Source organism: Microtus pennsylvanicus, chromosome 17 (assembly GCF_037038515.1).
Source record: "Microtus pennsylvanicus isolate mMicPen1 chromosome 17, mMicPen1.hap1, whole genome shotgun sequence".
Lineage (NCBI taxonomy): Eukaryota > Metazoa > Chordata > Mammalia > Rodentia > Cricetidae > Microtus > Microtus pennsylvanicus.
The window spans coordinates 25376853-25397581 of NC_134595.1; the positions used below are offsets into that span (position 1 = coordinate 25376853).

The window sequence follows — 20729 nt, forward strand, 5'->3', positions numbered from 1 at the left end:
TTCCTAAAGAAGAACAAGTTACTACAGAGAAACCTTGTCTTAAAAAAAAAAAGGACAAGTTAAGCATTACACTGAATAAAACACATACACACACACACACACACACACACACACATATCATGGGGGGAGGGTGGCAAAAAAACCTCTGCTTTAAGGTAAGAATAATTAATCATAAATTTATAATAGGAACTATTTTTTACATAATCAACATAAAATGCTTAAAATTGTAATAACTCTCTATGATTGTTTTCTGGCTGTTGACAGAGGTTTCTGTCCCACCTGGTCCTTCAGTCATTCAGTGCCAAAGGAATCACACAGAGGTCTACATCAGTTATAAACTGATTGGCCTAGTATCTCAGGCTTCTTATTAATTAATTTTAAATCTTAAATTGGCCCATTATTCTTGTCTATGTTAGCCATGTGGCTTGGTACCTCTTTTGGCGAAGGCAGTCACATCTTGCTTGCTCTGTGGTCTGGATCATGACTATGGACTTAAACTTCCCTCTTTCCAGAATTCTCATTGTCCCACCTCTACCTCCTGCCTAGTCACCCCACCTATACTTCCTGTTTCACTACTGGCCAATCAGCGTTTATTTAAAATATAAGTGACAAGCTACAGACCATTGTAGCTTCTGGCCTTATACATCTTAGTATAGAAAGAATGTCCTACAGAAAAGAAAGAAATCCTAGTAGTAATTGAGATCTTCATATTTCTCTGTTCTATCAGCAAGTAGCAATTATCCTTTAAGTTTCTAATTCTCACCACTTAACATATTCAGCAACATAAAGAAGGAGTTAAAGCTCATTCACAAAGCAGCAGTGTGCTTTATTCGCTGTGCACAGTGCTACAAAGTTCAGTAATGGGCACAGGGTAAAGAATAAGACAGGCAAGAGCACTTTCACAGAGAGGCTGTATACATCCTGTGAAGTCTACTTTGCCTCTACAGCACTCCTCTAATGTATCCAAGTTCCTCTACAGAAAGAAAGTCGTTGTTTGGAATATTTCTAGACTGCCAGTGTAAGTTATTTCTATCCAAATATTTGCAATGCTGAATTATGTTAAAAAACATTTTTGAAGTCGCATAAAGTTTAATACAATAAAATTTTACAATTAAAATATTCAGTTTCACCTAATATCATCAGTTAAAGAAATGATCTGCGAGTATTCTCCCTTGGCATAAGCAAGCCAACTCTGGTTCGCTATCACACATATTTTGAAAAGGGAGCCAAAATGAGCAACCGCCATAATTAGGATGAAAAGCATAGTCGGAAGTAAAGAATATGAGTTCTGGAGATCCCCTGATTCCGCCAGCACCAATCAAGCCTTGGAAGCAAGGCAACCAACTAAATTTAGAACTTGGACTACACCATGTGTTAAATGCTGCCACGCGGTTTAGATCAGTCCCAGTTGTGAATTTGGCTGTTCTCATAACACACGTTACTGAATCATCTAATAGAACCGGAAAAGGCTGAGTCCGCTCAAGTTTAACAGAAATAAACATAGAAAAGCAAAGGCAGTAAACATGTGTAGGTAAGATTATAAATGAAATGAGGTGGAATGACAAGGAAGAGAAAACGCAACAAGCAAATTATCATTCTATCACGTTTTCTATGTACCTTACAGGAATTACACACAATATTAAGTAACATTATATAATGAAAAATAAGTTTATTTTCCTTTAATATTTCTTAACATCAAGCAATCTCAGTTTGGTAGTCACAAGCTTTTAATACCTTTTCAACATTGTCTAACTTCCCAGTGACCAAGAGCGGCTGTGGATTTTCTGAACTTTTTAAATCAACGGTTTTCAGTTCAATAACATCGCTTCTACAAGGGGTTTTTCAAATGCTTTGAACTCCTTTCCATTCTTAATACTTATTACAGGCTTTAGGGAGCTATACATGTGGATTACGCACAACAATATCTAAATTGCCAGTAAAAACTGAGAAAAATTAAATATTGATTTAAATGTTTTAGAATGTTAATGGTTCATAAAACTAAAAATAGAAAAAAGAGTGGCACAATGTTTTTCTTCAAAATCTAACATTTGGCCTAAACTGTATATACAAAATAAAAACAGGAAAGAAAAGCACTAGATTTTTAAATCTGCTTCTGCATCCAATCATTTGTAATATTTGGTTAGTGGCTACAAAGAAAATCCAGCCTCAAATACATATCAACTTGGAAGATAAGGGAGCAATTCATTACCCTTTTCTGATTTTTCTTCATTTTTATGCATACAACAACAAAGCTTGACAAGAGGTATTTCCTTAATATCAGCTTCAGTGTAGAATTTCAAACCTTCCCAGTAAATATTTTGTAGTTTATACGCGTCAAGATAATATATTATATGGCGAATAGTTTTAAACACTGCAACCAAATATTAAGATGTGTCATAAAAACAAGTCCAATATTATTCCTTGGATGACAGCGCCAAAAGCATCGTAGCTTTTTAATCAAACACTTTTTAATCAAGTCAGGTCGGTTTTCCATTCACAAACACTTTTCTAAAAACGAAATTTTGTTTTGACGATTTAACAACATATATTAAATAATAATAGTGTGTAATGATGGGGAAAGTGTGAACTAATTTGGAAAGCAATAAACCAGTGCAAATATCACAAAATACCATCTGCGCCATTAGCTTCTCCTCAGCTGTTCTCTTGGATGGCCCTTTCTGATGGGGGTCTTGCTCTGTCTGACACCTTTCCAGAGATGCCGTACCCAATTAACGGAGTGCAACTTAGGGGAAGATTCAGGGCACCGACTAAGAAATACAACTAGCAAGGAGGGACATCTAAGTTTTATAAAAGTGAAACACGCACCGGGCACTTTTGAACTATTGTCAGTGGAACCCTGACTCACACACAGGAGCGCACTCTGACAGGCAACCCGTCGACAAGTTAGCCGCACCAACTGCAGAACGGTAAGAAAACTGCACAGCTGTGCAATCAAAATTCCGGGGAATGGGAGTTCTCCCACTTCAAGGTAAGGGTGTCTTTTATGGCGGAGGCAAGCCTGGGGGAACGAGATGCTGGAGATGGGTTACTGATTTATAAATGAAAGGCGTCAGCTTGTGTTACAGAGGTAAGGTAGAAAGGGCCATTAAGACAGTCAACCGGATGGTCTGGAATTCAGGTCTCTGACACTGGAGGCAGGGAAGGGAGTCAAACCCGGATCTCAAACATCCGCCCAGCACCATGGGGCAGGTCACCTGTCCGCGGGCTCTAGGCCACAGTGCATGTGTGTGTGAATGTGTGTGTGTGTGTGTGAGTGTGTGTGTGTCGGGGGAGGGGAGTGGGGATCGAGGCTATGCCTCACCTGACGGTCCTGACCACGAAGTACACCAGCACAGCGCCGCTCACCACCACCAACACGGTCAGGGCCCGCTGGGTCATGGGCTTCTCGCCAGGGTTGGGGCTCACAGCCGCCAAGCTGCCACCGGCCGAGCCTTCCGCGGCCTTCCCACCGAGGCCATCCGCCTCAGGCCCCACTCCGGGGCTGCTGCCATTGCGGCCCTCCGCGCCTCGAGGGCCGGCGGCTTCACCCTGAGCTTGGCCCCGGGGCTGGACAGCGGTGGGGCCGGGAGGCAGCGGGGACTGTGTACGCGGCCCGGACTCGGGAGGCCCGGATCCTGGCGCCGCCCTGGCCGCCGTGGACAGCGCCGCCCCGGACCCGTTCAGCGCGGACAGCACTAGCAGGAAGAAGGCCGGAGCCAGAAGGTGGCCAGGCCGGGAGCAGCCGCGCGGGGCCCGCATCGTCCCCACGCCGCCCTCTCAGCACGCCGCAGCCGCCGGGCCAGCCTCCCGGTCCGCAGCGCCGACCATGGGCGCACCGGAACCGGCCGAGAGCCCGCACGGCGGGTGGCGGGTGAAACAGACGGCGGCGGCGGCTTTGGCGGCGACGAGAGCTCGCCGGGACAACCGGAAGTTCGTACATCTCCGCAGCCACTGCTGCTACGGACGCCTCTGGTTGCTAATATGGAGGGGCGGGCCGCCCTCAGTGACGTCAGCGGCTCGAGCCGATTGCGCACGCGCAGCAGTGGGACTTTCTGGCCGGCCAACTTTGCTTACTTTGCTTTCATTTTTACTGTGAACTGGCTGGCCCAGGTTGGGTAACTGGAGCAAGGTGAATGAAAATGGATTGTGTGACGCGTGCATCACACGAGTGAAAGGAAATTAAATTAAGTTCCCTGATGCCAAACTTCAAAACTGTGTCCCATCAGTATGCTTTTGGTCCCGTTCCCTCATCAGCATTACAAACTTCAAGGAGAGCTTTTTCAAGCTTAAAGGATGCCAACTTTTCTTGGAAGCTTTTACTTTAGAAAATGTACACTTGTTAATTCAGCTTTTTTCACTTTAAAAGGTAAACATTTGTAAATCCCTCTTGTTAGATTTCAGGGACCTGCAGTCATCCTGAAAGGCAATCAGCAAGAGAACAGTCTCCATATTTCTTAGTTTCTGCGGTAGGATAAGACTCTAACCCGGACAAGTTTCTTGCCTCAAGTTGCAAAACGACTCCTCGACTTGTAGAACACAGCTGCCTTTCCCTTTAAATATTAACTTATCAAATATGTGGACCCGTGACTTGCCCACTCAATTTTATCTTACAGAAGTTGAGGTCAGACTTTTGTCTGCTTACATTTAAGTAAAATTGTCTTTGTCTTAAGTTTCCCATTAAGTAACAGTAAGATAAATCAAATACCTACATTTTGGGGGGCAGTGGGGCAAGGATTGAGTATGAATATAGTTAGATATTGTTATATACTACACAGTAATGGTAAATGTGAATAGAGTTTTTGGTTCTTTGTTGAGATTTCTTTCAGTCTTGATGACAAACAGATTTTTAAGTCTTTCTTAAAAGAGTAAAGTTTTCAAGAGACAGTGAAAGACCCCCGGAGTGGGGAGACTCTCACTCAAGTCTCTGGATAACACGAACCCTCCACCCCCCAAGAACTCACAAGAGACCATCCTTGCTGCAATCACATGAGGTTTACTGACAGGAACCAGAGTGCAGGCATAGAGGAGTTCGACTCCGAGTAGCTGGGAGGAGTATTTAAGGAAAGAAACCATAACCCAAAGGGGGTAGGGAGGGCATCATTGGACAATTCTGAAAATATCAATGATAATCACAAGGGGGTAACTCCCTGTTTCTCAAGATTGTTCTCAAGATTATAATCTACCTTTATGGTCAGCTAGTTCCTGGAACAGAGTCACTGAACCAGCTAACCTAGATTTTTGGCTCTACTCTTCCTGTTCCTTCAACAGATGTTTAAGGTTCTGGAGCTGCAGCGTAGTCCTTGAACTGGCCCTCAGCAAAATCACTCTGAAGATACTTCAGCAGCAACAGAGGACCACTGAAGACATGCTCCAGAAAAGGCAGTAATAAGAAGCAAGACTAGCATTGATGAATTCTACTTAATTCTGCAGCCGTTTTCACCGGAGACCTCAGGCAATTCCTTTGTGGTGGCTGAAAAGAAGAAGAAAAACAAAACGAAATGAAAAAACACTCCATTTTATTATCCTAAGCACCCATCTTCAGACCCAATAGCCATTCGTCTTACCGGGAAGGTAAGTTCCCAGTAACCCTCATTTGTGACTTCACCCGGAAATGTACAGCATTACTGTATGACTAACTGCTTTTTGAACTTCTTTAACTAAATAGACAGATACCCAAAGATTGTTTTGAGTGGCCTTAACTGCGTAAACTTGGCAGAACAGATCAGTTTTTGCTTGCTTGCATAAATATTGAAGGTCTTCTTGTGAATCCACTAAAAAAGTAATAAATAAACCTTTTAATTATAATTGGATTGAGTCTGTGGTCTTTTCCCAGGAGTCAAGAACTTCGTAACATCTTCTTGGCCCACAAGAGGTCTGTGATTGGTACAATCCCTACGAGGTGTTGTGCTGTGATTTGTACTGATTCACTATCATTTACCTGCAGGTCTGCTGTGATTAGTCATCCTTTAAGTAGGCTGTTGAGTTTACTTTTGAGCCACTGGGAGACAGTCTTCTGTGTTGTTCCCTAGTGTTGCAACATTGGGCACAGGGGTTTCCTCTATATTGTCTTTTCCTGCCAACATTTTTATCTTCATCACCACTGGAGTTAAATAAGTTGTAAGAGGAACAAAGGAAGAGATGTCACAACAACAAACTTTCAATAGTGTGCAGAGAAAGAAACAATAAATCCTGGGTAGGGCCCAGTCAGGACAGGCTGAACAGAGGCCACTCAGGCACCACCCAGAAATGGACCACCTGAGAGGGAAGTACCTAACATTCGAAAGGAAATACCTAACATTTCAACCCTTGTAGATAGAAACACCTGATGCCCCTTAGTCCAGCACACACCCATCTCTTTTCATAAGAACACCCTCAGGCAAATGTCAGCCAACCTGAACCTTAGAAATGTCTCACCCCAACCTCTGCTAAGATAAAAACCCCACCCCACTTGAGCTTGAGACTCTGATCATGCCAATACACTGGACATACGGAAAGTCCAAGTTTCAACTTGGATAAAGGCTCTTTGCTTTTACATACACGGCTCAGTCTCATTGTTTGTGTGGTGTCTCCATGACCTGAATAGACCACCTTGGTCATCAGAAGTCTTCCAGAATGCTGTCGAACTTTAATAGGCAGGTATTTCAATGAGTGTAGCCTGAAAAACAGAAACTGTCAGGGCTGAGGGTTCTGACATCACTGTCACTCTGAATGTCCCAACCATGGAGTCCAGTATAGGTCCCTCTAATTCTGGAAAGCTCTGCGTATTAGTGTTTGCAACTGGTTTGCACTAGCTCACTGCTAAAAATTTCAAAAGTCAGGGCTTCTAAGATCTCATAGAATGAAGCCTCCAATCTAAGCACCTGGACACAAGTGCATAAAGCTCCCAGGTAGCAGGATTTGGAGCAGCTCTGCCTTCTGTCCTCAAGAACTGCTACTAGTAGAAAATATTCTCCTAACCCAACAATTTTTCAGTCCAAATAAAGATAAAGGACCTCAACAAACTGGTTTCCAATGATTGAGAACTCCAGTCTAAGCAAAGATTAGCAAGAGTACATCTGATTTTGACCAGTTTTAAGTATCTGTATCAATTACCATCAAGTACAGATATGCTGCAGGATATATGATTACACTGTAAACCCTGAGCTTGCATTATGTACTGGGAAAAGCTGTCTCCCGGTGTATGAATCAGCTCTAGTACACACCTTTAATCCAAGAGCTTTCTGTTTGAATATTGTAAACAGTATTAAATAAAATCAGCCATAGGTTAAGAGGCAGAGCAAGTAACCAGCAAGAAACCAGTTGACAAGATAAACCCATAGAGTGTAAGAAGTCAAGAGAAAGGATAGCGAGACACACAGGAAAGAGTTCATGTAAGAAGAGTTTTTGTTTGAGACAAAAATAGAAGAAAGGTTTTTGTAGAACAACAGCAGAAGAGGAAGCAGCTGGGTGCTTTCTCTGCCTCTCTAAGCTAGCAGGTTTTCATCCCAGCATCTGGCTACTGAGTGTTTATTGATAAAATACACCAATAGAGACTTAGTTTTAAAACAGCATCTGGTGTTCCAACACGTGGCACAAACACATGGACAGAGAAAACATGCCGGTGGAGGACAAACTTATGAATCATCAGATTTGGTAAGATCCCTAGGAAGTCCTTCAAGAGAGAGTTAAGTAGTATTAAAAGGTAAATCTTTTATGCCAAATATGCAAAGTGGACTGATAGGACAGTGAAGGAAGAGAACACACTCCATTTTGAAAAAGAACTTCATTTTAATCAGGACCTAACTAGGGAGGTAAATGCAGGCCAGTGAAGACATAAACATTCCCCAAAAACTGTATCTGCCCTGGTCAAAGTGACCCACCATAGTATCAAAAAAAAAAAAAAAACAAAAAAAAACTTTTTACATCTGCTTGCTTCCAACGTCCTTGTAAATACCTGATTAATCACTGTTTTGACTGTTTTGAAATTCCCCTATACCCTAATTCAAAAGTTGTATACTTTTACCCAATCCCAAACGCCAAGACTTGTGACACCCTGCTTGCAGTTTTTCCCTTTAAAATCCCCTAACTTGAAGCCTCAGGGTCATTTTCTCCTACCCACTGTGGTCGTGTGATGGATTGTGGTCCGAGTTAGCTAACTTGTAATCAATATAAACCACAATGGGTTTACATTGGATAGAAGCTCTGTGGTAGTCTTGTTTAGGGGAACCGTGGCACAGGCACAACAATAGAAGCCTTAGAAAGACTCATAAATGAAAATAAAAGCAGTAAGATGCAGAGAGGGGAATTCAGACAAGAACCTACAGCACTACCCACATGATGAAACTGAAGACGATCTGCCCAATGTTGTTAGGAAACAAACATTAGTTTATCCAGTTGCTGTGCAAGAATACCAGGAGATGATAGGTACCCTCAAGTTATCAAGAAGTTAAACTAAATCCTATAAAAAAATTAGATTTGATGAGATTTAAGGAATATGGGATGCATTTACCCAATGTAAAGCAGATATTAAATCCATGGTCAAGTCAGAACAGAATTATCCCCCAAGACGGGAAAGATTTGGCAACAGCAATGTTGGAAGCTGATCCTCAGTTACAATGGTGAACATAATGAAAAGATGAAACCAGGGCCATGAAACAACAAAATAGGGCTAGAGAGATTCATAGTTCCAAAGATCAGTTTCTACATAAATACCAGTATTCTGAATAGCAAATGCAACTTGAATTTGATGACATACCTCCACACCATATAGTTTAACAGATTTAACTGCTTGGGACAACATTGAAAAATCAGAAAAGGCACTAAAATTATACACTGCCCCAAAGAAACCTTCGCTGATTTTTTTTTTTGCAAAGATTGACTTCAAATGTAGAATAGTATCTACGTAGAATAGTATCAGATGTAGAAAATAGACAAATATTAATCAAATCTTTGACGTTTGAAAATGCTAATTTAGAATTGCAAAAGAGTGATCAACCCTTTACAGTCAAGATCAGCACCAATAGTTGAATGGCAGCCCTTTACAGTCAAGATTAATTAGCACCAATAGTTGAATGGATTGAAAGTACATCTGATACTGGATCTCATGCTTATGATGCTACTCTGATAGGAGAAATAAATTCTAAAAGTTTTTAAAAAAAATCAAAATGTCATGTATTTCAATTTTGTGGTAAGCAATGACATTTGAAAAGGGATTGTAGACAAGGCATTCCTAGAAACACTGGGTTTTCTAAAATAGTCAAAACAAAAGGCCCCAGCTTTCTGCAGCAGGTGTGGTAAAGGCCAGTGTTGGACTTATTAATGCAGATGAACAAAGAACAGGCAAGGTAATCCTTTGTCACTGGGAAATGCCCTATGGGTTTCCTGTGGACCCTGATATCATATTAGATTCAATTGTTTCCTGCCATCATTGGAGAAACTCACCCACACAGAAATTAAAAGATTGAATGCCTGTTAAAAATGAAACTGCTCTGGATGTAATAAAGGATGGAACAGTTTCAGCAGATAAAATAAAAACAGGAGAGACCAGAAAACAAGTATCTTGGCAAACTTTTGTAGAATTAATCTTTTTGTACACTGTAAAAAATTGTCATTGAGATTGGTTTAATAAAAAAAAAAACCTAAACGGTCAATAGTTAGACAGGATTTTTGGAGGAGAAAGAATGTTGGAGAATAAGGCAGAGTCTCCAGTGGATGAGACTCCCTCCCATGCAAACATGCAAGAAAACATACAATAAAAGAGATTAAAGTCACAAGTCATGTAGCAGCATTCAAATTAATAGAAATAGGTTAATTTAAGTTATAAGAGCTACTTAGAAACAAGCCTAAGCTAGCGGCTGAACTTTCGTAATTAATATGAAGTCTTCTGTGGTTATTTGGGAGGTGGCAGGCAGGACAGAGAAAAATCCACTTTCAGCAAACTGCTATAAATTATCTATTGCCAAAGTTAAAATTGCAAACAAATCACATTAAAATTGAAGGCTTAGTATACACATAAGCAAATGTAACAATAATTTCACCAAAATCTTGTCTTTAAGATTGGTCTTCTTAAGAGGTAAATATTCAACTTCTACGGACTGGAACTTTATCTCAGATAAAACAAAGTCCAAAGTGGATTGTGTGTTTAGGGACATAAGGACAAAAAGGAAAATTAAAGTCATAGATACAAATGTTTGATAAAATAAAGAGAATTTTGGGTTGTTGGGGATTGCAAATTGACCATGAGAAGAGAAAAAGAGGAGATTCTATCAATTATCTAGGATATTAGATAGTAGAAAACTCAACCACAGAAAAAAAAACAAATCAGGAGAGAGCAATTACAAACGCATAAGAATTTTAAAATTTTGCTGAGTGGTATTAAATGAATATGACCCACAATTGAATTAACTATTAAGAGTTAAGTAAATTATTTCAAACATTACAAGGTGATAACAATTTAAATTGTTCAAGAAAAATTTTAATCTAAGGCTGAAAGAAAATTGACTCTGATAGAAAAGAAATTAATTACAGGATGCAATTGTGTATTGTTTGGATCCAAAACTTTATATTATATTATAAAATTAGGTTCTTTTTTTCTTCAACTGGTCTCCCACAGGAAGTCCTATGCAGAGAGAAGATAACTCAGAATGGTATTTACTGCATGCAAACAGAATAAAAAAAAAATCAAAGACATATGTAGAAAAGTTTTCTAAACTGATTCTGAAAGGAAAAATTAGACTTCATCAATTTTAAGGAGTATACCCAGCAGAAATTGTGGTACGTTTTATTAATGTTGAAATTGACTCATTTTGGGCAGAAAATGAACATTGGCAAAGAGCTTGCAGTAATTTTGGGGAGAGGTTAGTAGAAAATATCCTGAAAGTAAGAGACTTCAGTTTATAAAAAAAGAACTAACTGGATTGTTCCTTACATAGTAAATGAGACACCAATTTCTTGAACCCCTACATTATATATTGATGGAAATTAATCATCTAAAGGAAGGTTATAACCAGGCAAAATAAGTTAAGTTGCTTAAGGGCCTTATGATTCAGATAAAAAATCAGAGCTATATGCCATTCTTATGGTATTAGTAGATTTTCCTAAATCTCTTAATAGTTACTGACTTTTAAAATGCAGAAAGAGTTGTTTTACATATTAAAACTGCTAAAATTTTTATGGATGATTTATAATTAACTTCACTATTTTTCAATTACAAGTAATCAGAAATAGAAACCATCTATTATAATAATACATATCAGATTTCCTAGCGTCTACCAGGCCCTCTAGCACAAGATAATGATGAGATCAATCAATTATTAATAGGAAATGTATTTGATGCCTCAGAATTTCATATGAACATGTAAACAGCAAAGGTTTGAAGAAAGAAATTTTTATCACTTGATAACAAGCCAAGGAAATTAGAAGAAATGTCCTATTTTTTCTTTGAATAATCAAATTCCAATACCTTCAGGAAGTAATCAAAAAGGTATCCAAAGAAATGAAATTTGACAAATAGATGACTTTCACTTTACAGAGTTTTGAAAATTAAAGTATGTGGACCATACCATAGAAACATATTCTGGATTTCACTGAGCAACTGCTTTAAGTTCTGAAAAGGCTGATTCTATAATTACAAATTTATTAAAAGTTATGGCTATTATGGGGACACCTGTATAAACTAATACTGATAATGCTCCAGCATATGTCTCTAGTAAAATGAAACAATTTTTTGCATATTTCAACATGAAGTATAGTACAGGTATGCCCCTCAGTCCTACATGACAAGTGGTTATACAAAGATCTAATCATACTGTAAAAGACATGCTTAATAAACAGAAAGGGGTAAGAAAGACTTCCAGAGATATATTTCACAGTCCTTAACTAAATCTAAATTTTTAAAATGCTAATGAGAAAGGAACAACAACTGCACAGAGACATTGGATAGTAGACATAAGCTGTTGAATGAACTCATGCAGTATATTTTATAGAAACCACCGTATGTGCTCCATTGAGGACGTGGCTTTGCTTCTGTGTCCACAGAAGAAAAGTTGTGGATACCCTCCAGATTCATAAAGATTAGATTCAAACAGAAGAGACCTCCTGAATACCGAAGGTGATAGTTCATCAGACAGCTTGGTCACTCAATCCAGACTAATTTATAAAGGCTGACGAATACCTTTCATTGGTTCAGGTATGAAAAAATAAAAATAATAATATTTTCAAGTGATAATTTTCCAAAGACGAACTTGTCTTAACTGGCATGGAAAGAAACATGGGATTTCTTAAATCACATGTCTTAATTCCATGTTAGAATGTTAGACTGTAGATTGCCACATTGCAATACAATCTTAGACATTAACTTTTGAGTTTTCTTGTCAAATAAAAAGGATATTTGTGTTGGTTGGTATTAAAAACACAGTTAAGAGATTTTTAAATGCTTTAAGTATATTTAAGAAGTTACTACTACAGTTCAAACTTGTTTTCTGAATCTCCAAGAGTTGGAGTTATTTGGAGCTAAGATGAAATATTTGAGCATGGTGGTGGTAGCCTACACCTTTAATCCCAGCGGAGATAGTTGGATCTCTGAAAGTTAGTTGTTTCTAAATACTAGAGTTACAGTGAGCAGGTATTGGTGGTACATGCATTTTATCCAAACACCTAGTGATAAAACTCATATACATTCATAATTGGTATGTCCGCACACTAGAGAAAGCACTTACCATATTTACAGATTATTATAACCCCTAACTAGAAATTTACCAGCTAATTTCCAATGGGGACAGAAACAAAGAGCAGCTTTTGTGAATACCAGTAAGCACTTCTCTATGAATGCAACCCAGACCAATAATGAACCAGATGATACTCTAATTATGCATATCATATTTATTGATGAATTATCAGCTGGGGACGCTTCATAAGGCAAAAAGGCATCCATCAACATTTGCCTGTTGGATTCTATTGCAAACACTTTCCACATACGGAGAATAAATATTCTCTCTTTAAAAAAATAATCATGATACTTTACAAGGCATGGAGAACCTTATACTCAGTCATTGCCATAGGAGGAACCATTACTGTAATTATTGGGTTGTTCAAAGGGAGATTCCCTCACAGCTTAGCCTTGGAAGGAAAGGTATTACAGTGGAACTGGTACCTGCAAGAAGTCTTTTGTGACCAGGATGTGGAAGCAAAGGGGTAATACCTTCCCACACAGAGGAAATAGCTCAGTTGCCTGTAACTCCCCATCCCTAAACCACACACCCATCTCCCAAAAGAGGCATCATTACACAGTGAGGACCAATTGAATGGTCACAGTATTTTGGATAATGCATGGCTTATTCTTACTGAGAAAGACACTACCAAATCAGAATAATACACTGAAGTAATAGCAGCACTGTTGGCTATAGGATAAACATAAGAATGACAAAAGGAAATTTATGTCTTCTGCATAATTCATGGTGTGCACGCATCAAAATGGAAAATCACTAATGGGCAGATAAATGGCAAAGATATCTATCTGATCGTGGGATGCATGAATGGAAATGACAAAACCTAGCAAAACTTAGCAAAGCCTTAAAATTTTATGTAGCTTATGTAGGCAAAACAGACAAAATGTCTGAAAATAATAAAATAGTGGGAAAATAGGCTCATGCTTAATTAAGACTAGATTTTAAAATTTGCCAGGAAACAAATTCAGAATAAATCAGCAAGAAAATGATAAATTACATTTAAAATGATAGATTACTATTAAAAATGATAGATTACATTTAAAAATAAATACACTTTAACCTTGGATATATATATATAAAACCTTGGATATATATATATATATATATATATATATATATATACATATATATATATATAGAGAGAGAGAGAGAGAGAATATAAATATAAATAAAGGAAAAGAGGAATATTGGTATATTTCAAAAAAATAATTGAAAGATAATACTTTTTCTGTTGCCCAAACCACATTTTCCTAGGAAAGATATAACTACCAAGAAAAGAACCTCCCACCCAAAGTTAGAGCTGGGGCAGGGTTTTGCTTTTATCTTTTCAGGCACATAAAAGCATCCAACTAAAGAATCCAGAGACCATTGAACAAACGAAAAACATTTGAAAAAGAATGGACATATCATCAAAAAAACATGTCCCAAGAAAAAGAGAAAATTGCCCTAACAATAACCTTTGAGGTCTCCCAGATGATGGGGCCCTGCAATGACAAATCCACTTGGATTGTAGTAATGCCACCAAGCTGACAAACATCAACCTAAGATCAGCTTCAGACTAAGAGCTGCTCAGGACATTCAAATAGCTGAGTTCATATGAGACTGACACAAACATTCTATAGAACTTTGAAGTTAGAAGTAAACCTGAAACTGCCAAATGCAGCCACATTGCACATTTTGCTAAGCTTGTCAGAAATAGTTTCATTATTGTAAATTGTTTCACTGTGTTTGAATTAAAATCTTTTCTTTTCATTTGGACAAAAATGAGAAATGTTGCAAGATTTTTGATTGCACTGTAAACCCCAAAGTTGCATTATTTGCTGGAAAAAAAATTGTTTTTGGTGCAATGGCTCAGCTCTACCAAATATCTTTAATCCAAGAACTTTCTTGTTGTAGGAGCCCTCTTGTTTGTTTCCAGCTGCTCAGCCCTGAAACCATATTATTTAAATCACTGATTGACCAATCACTTAATTGTATTGCTAGCTAGCTCTTACATCTAGTATTAACCCATTTCTAGTATTTTATATTTTACCATGAGGTTTGTGGCCTACTAGCAAGGTTTCATCATGTCTGTCTCTGCTGGTGGCTCCAAGGCTTCTCCCTGACTCTGCTTCCTTTCTCCCAGCATTCAGTTTAGTTTTCCCCACCTTGCTCTACTCTACCATATCACAGGCCTAAGACAGTTTCTTAATTAACCAATGGTATTCACAGTATACAGAGGGGAATTCCACATCACTTTCTGCTTGAATAATATAAACAGTATGAAATAAAATCAACCATAGGTACAAAGGAAGAGCAAGCAACCAGTCGACCGGGAAAAAAAAATCATAGAATATAAGAGGAAGTCAGGAAGAAGGAGACAGAAACTCACAAGAAGTAGAATGTGGAGAGAGTTTTTGTTAGAAATGGAAGAGTAGAAAGCTCTTTTTCTGAGATGATGGGGGAGGAGGAAGCAGCTGGGAGCTTTCTCTGCCTTTCTGAACTAGCAGATTTTCATTACCGTATTTGGCTCCTGAGTGTTTATTGATAAAATAGAATGAGAGAGACTTAGTTAAAAAACAACACAGATTCTTCTTTTCTAATGGGAGTTGAAAGATGCAGTAATCTATGGGCAGAGTAACAAGACATTACAAGTTTAGTTTAATTCTATGTCCTTATAGCAGCATAATAGTAGGTGATGCTCTAAGGTCCATGAGCTATTTCATCACAGGTTATCGATCCAATAATTCTGACATGTATTGGTTTCATGTTGTGGAGTGGGATTTAAATCTCATAAGAGAGTGGTTGGTTACCACCATGATATTTTGCCAATGTCTTAGGATTTTTATTGCTGTGAAGAGATATGATGACCATTGATGTGGGTTTCCCCTCTCCATGCTGTGAATATGTTTTATTACCATTGGTTAATAATAAAGAATTTGCTTTGGCTGATATCAGGACAGAATATACATAAGTGGGAAAGCTAAACTAAATGCAGGAAGAAAGAAGGTGGGGTGAGGCAGATGTCATGTAGAAACAAGATGTGAGGTAACAAACCACAAGGCTCATGGTAAAATATAAAATAAGAGAAATGGGTTAATTTGAGATGTAAGAGCTAGCTAGGAATATGCCTGAGCCATTGGCCAAAAAAATATTGTAATTATTATAATTTTTGTTTGATTACTCAGGCCTGGGTGTCCCAGAAATGAGAGCACAGTCTCTGATTCAGACCACAACAACTCTTATAAAGAAAATATTTAGCTGTGGTGGCTTACGTACAGTTTCAGAAGTTCAGTCCATTATCATCATCATGAGGAGCATGGAGGCATGCAGACAGATGTGGTTCTGGCTACATTTTGAAGGTAGCAAGAAGTTGACTGACACACTAAGGTATCCTGAACATAGGAAACCTCAAAGACCATCCCAGCAATGACACATTCCTCCAACAAAGCCACACCTACTAATCATGACACCCCTATGAGATTGTGGAGGCCAATTACATTTAAACTACCACAGCTAGTATTACATCAGAGGTCTTTTTTTTTCCCTCAGGACAGCTGGCCTGTAATATGAACTCACAGTGGTTATATCAGCATGCACAAGACCTGTGCAAACTTTTAAAAAATAAGTTAATTTAATTAATTTAATCATTAAATTAAATGTTATATCTCCAGATACAAATCAGAGGTAGACAAAAAGTACTACCCACTGCCCGCAGCTGAGGAGCAATAGGATTGATAGGTTCTAGGAGAAAGAGGGGCACGTTCCTTCAAGAGTGTAGCCCCTGGTAAGTTGACAACAATGGAAGTCCTCGTGTCCAAGAATATATGAGAAACACAAACTGAATTTGATGGGTGTCAAAAAAATAATTAGAAGGTGAAAAATTGAAAGGATAAGGAAGAGGAATGGAGTTTGAATGAGTTGGGAAAAGAATGAATACGATCAAAACACACTGCATGACATTTTCTACTAATAATGTTTTCAAAGAAAACATCTAGTCTCAGTTAGTTGATATTTTTCTAAACCTTTTTGAAAATATTCTGCTAAATTATGAATGTCAGTGAACAAAAGACCTCCTGCCTGTCTTCATATAATGTGGGCTCAGTGAGAATGACAGTGTAATCAAGCTAAACTATAATACTGTAATATATACCCCAAATGACAGTATATGATCTACAGAACCCAATTTGCAGTGGCTGCTTTCAGCGGGGACCATACTGTATGTCTTTCAGCTGAGCTTGGGGACTTAACTGATGCAGTTGCTCTACCCTGTAGCTTTGTCAGGAAGACATCTCAATGTCGGCTGCAGTGTGGTGTGTGATACATCTCATTGCCAGTTACCAGCTGACATTTATGAGCATTGAACTGGCTCATTTGATTTTCCATTCTTTGTCCTGAGATATTTATTCCAAACTGTACCTACCTGCATGTGTTAGTATCCAAATGCACTCTCTCAGACCTCCCAAGCGGTCCAGAATTTAACTAACCAAGGAAAGGAATAGTGACAGAGGATGAAGGGAGGAATCATTATTCTGATATTTTGTTCTTCATTTTTCTTCATGGAATTTTGATTTTTCTAAGATAGCTAGGCATAAAATTATGGCACCATTTGCTACCTAAACATTCCCATCTATAAGCATCCATGCCAATATATCTAGGAAAGATCAAAATATAAATCATTCTGAATTTGAGAGTCAGATTAATGTTTTTAAATTATTAAAACAAAACTGTTCTCCAATGTGTCTCAAAATCTAACTCTGACCACTTGAATTTAAAAAGGGGCGGGAGATATGGAAAGTATAGTATCTAGATCCCTATATCTCAAAATTTTCTGAGACACGACTTTTAAGAGTGGTAACACAGACCATAAATAAGTAAAAACAGTGTTTTTATTATATAACAGTTCAAGAATCATTTTCTTTCCTCACCGCCTGAATCTGGGTTCTATCTTTTCTCTTCTCCCAACATCTTTTCTGCTCCATAACTATGACTAGAAAACCTTTTCTTTTTTTCTTTTTCAGACAGGGTTTCTCTGTGTAACAGCCCTGGCTGTTCTGGAACTCATTTTGTAGACCTGGCCGGCCTTGAACTCACAGAGACCTGCCTGCCTCTGCCTCCCAAGTGCTAGGATTAAAGGCTTGCACTACCGCTGCCTTGGTACTGGAAATCTTTATAATACTATGGCTACATGTTTTCTGCTTCCTGCCCTTTATGCATTAGCCTAAAACTGCAATGTCTAAATTGCTGTTAGAGAAACTTTTCAAATTCAGATCTAGCTTGAAATAACAAAACACGAACAAATACTTTTTTTCCCCCTAAAATCACCAGTCCTCAGCAGCAATAATAGTAAGCAACCAAACCACCTGGAGACTGTTATGCTCATTAAAGATAACATATTATAGTAGAACATTATAGTGTAGAGACACTATTAAATCTGTGATACAAATGAGAAGCAATTTCCCTGAGAAAAATACTACTTTGCTTTTGCAATTTAAAAAAATATATTTTAAGCACATTCATATTTAAAATACAACTTATAATAAACAAATAAAAAATACATATTTTTCAAAATTGGTGTAAATAGTTGTTTCTGGATTTTTATTAATATTCATGTATCAATCATTCACTTATCATTTAACTTACAGTTTGTTCCAAGCATTAGAAATTTAAAAAACATGTAAAGAACATTTTATAATAAATTTATATTAAATTGATCAAGTTGATATGTATAGTGAGAATACTGGGAATACAAAACAATGTTCTAATTTATTTAAAAAAATCCATGTTTTCAATTAAACAAGTTTTGTCAAAATACACTTAAAATTTTGGCCAGCTGATTATAGTTTGAACTAGTCTACATTTAATAGTGGCTAAACCATTGAGGGCCATGTATGCACTCTATATCATGCTAGCAAATATTAAATAATTATCTTTTTTTAAACAAAACACCATTATTATTATTACTTTATAACTAAGAAAACTGAGAAATAAAATAATTTTTCTAAGACCAATGATTAATAGCATTGAAGAATATTGAACCCTGCTGGTACAAGCAAACAAGATTATCTACTGCTTTGTTATTATATTTGCCTAATTAAATATTCCTATATCTTGATTCTACCTTAATGTTTCAATCTTCTGTTCCTGGGATAATAGTGCATAACCAGTAACAATAAAATCACAGTGGCATACAGCAAGTAAACATTTCTCTTTCATGTATGCTTGACTAAAATGTTGCTAGCTCAGATTCAACCTCTCTGTAGTTTGTTCTAGGCCAGCTACTTAGTTCGTTTATACCAGGTAACTTCTTATATTCTTCTAGGATCAGAGTACTAAAGGGATCAGTAAAGGAATCAGGTTCCTTTCAAAGCTAATGTCAAGTAGAATGCTAGTGGAGAACAGACATAGAGAGAAGCAATCTCTCTCACACACACTCTTTTTTTGTAATAAGAAAGTTACAATTTAACCTAAAGGAGAAGTCTCAGCTGATGTTGATGTGCTTGTTTGGTGGTAGTTGATACACTTAACATGAATGTATTTAATTTTTGAGAAACCTGGGAAGTTTAGCAATTAAACAGACATGTTTGGGTTCCAACACAGCTATGTTCATGTCAGTAGGGAAAATGTAAATCAAATATCAATAAACATTACATTTTCATTTGAATCACACTTAGGAAGAAAGTTTAATAATTATCCTCTAATGTCAAAATATCCATGCTTGTCCATTAATGGTGAGGTTCAAAGTTAATGATCATTTCTTACTGTATCTGATGGCAAGAACTCATCTCACATTTTCATGCTATTGTTTTGGAATGCTTTAAATTTTATTCTTTAACAAAGTCATACATTCTCATTCTCTCTCTCTCTCTCTCTCTCTCTCTCTCTCTTTCTCTCTTTTTCTCTCTCTGTGTGTGAATGCAAGAGAGAGGGGGGCTATTGGACATTCTCTCTCTGATACTGCAATTTTATCTTGAATTCCTAGGTTTGAACATTCTATTAGCCTAATTCCCTAAGGTTTGTGTTCTTTTCATATTCTTTTTTTCTGGACGGTTGAAATGTATCGTATCTGGTTGGAAGCATATCAATGCAATGCCCCCATTCTCTGGTTTTTATTCTTTCTACCTCCTCTTTGATCTTTACTGTGTTTGGAGGGCGTTACACAGATTTCCTCTTTGGGACAGTTACTTCTCAGTACTTTGACCTGTATTATGTTACCATGCATTAATGGTCACCAAGAAGCAAACAAAAGCTTCTCTGAGCAATAATGAGAGCAGTCCATTGTTTTGTTTTTGTTTTTTGTTTGTTTGTTTTTGGGGTCTGCTATTCCTTCTCTATAATTGGGAGGTCCACTCCACTAATTGAACAATAGAGAATTTCTACATAAGGTAAATAAAAAACCTTCAAAATGATAAAAAAAAAAATAGAAGTCCAGGGAAAAAATACATGAAAATAACGTAGAACTTTTGGATAATGGTCTAACAGAATGTATCAAAAATAGATGGCAAAGGCACGCTAGTAATGTCACAGAAAGAACTGAGAACAGTAAGAAGGAAAGAATTGTCAGTGAAATGGGCAGAGCAGCGCCAAGTAGGATTAGGAAGAGTATCTACAAAAGAAGGCAATAACACAAATGGGCTGTGATTCTCGTGATGAACAAATGACGGAACATCACAACTGTAGAGCAATTTGCAATATTAGAGGCAAAGACCTTGAGTTAATAAGAATAGGGCAGGTTGAATCTAAGCAGACAGAAATCACAGTTCTCTGTTTTTACAGTGGGTGGAAGCCAATGTGGAGCAAGGCGGCACAATCTAATAGGGTTATCCACATGGCTCACAGACCTTTGCAGAGGGCTGGTCAAAAGAACCAAAGATACACTTTACTGAAACTTATTACCTATTGCCAATAGAGTTCTTAAAAGAAATGGAGCTAAGAGATTGACACTGGCCAATTCAGCGAGAGTTTGAGCTTTTTAGAAAACAGCTCTATAGGAATTACGGTATTTATTTAGAGAATAAAATGATATAAGGAAAATAGAGAGAATGA

General features: G+C 37.7%; 1 protein-coding gene and 1 long non-coding RNA gene across 3 annotated transcripts in view; one reads left to right on the top strand and one right to left on the bottom strand.

Moving 5' to 3' along the window:
* Fam174a (family with sequence similarity 174 member A) overlaps window positions 1-3946 on the bottom strand; it is a 28167-nt gene extending 24221 nt beyond the window's left edge. The window contains exon 1 of one of the 2 annotated variants that reach the window (XM_075951628.1): window positions 3323-3941. In XM_075951628.1, the coding sequence (XP_075807743.1) occupies window positions 3323-3759 (437 nt within the window). In that variant the 5' untranslated portion in view covers window positions 3760-3941. Of the gene's footprint in view, window positions 1-3322 lie in introns of both variants that reach the window. The other variant, XM_075951629.1, reaches the window with a different exon arrangement.
* LOC142836923 (uncharacterized) overlaps window positions 2875-20729 on the top strand; it is a 41754-nt gene continuing 23899 nt past the window's right edge. Inside the window, exon 1 of the long non-coding RNA XR_012908174.1 lies at window positions 2875-2927. This is a non-coding gene — a long non-coding RNA (uncharacterized LOC142836923). The remainder of the gene's footprint in view (window positions 2928-20729) is intronic.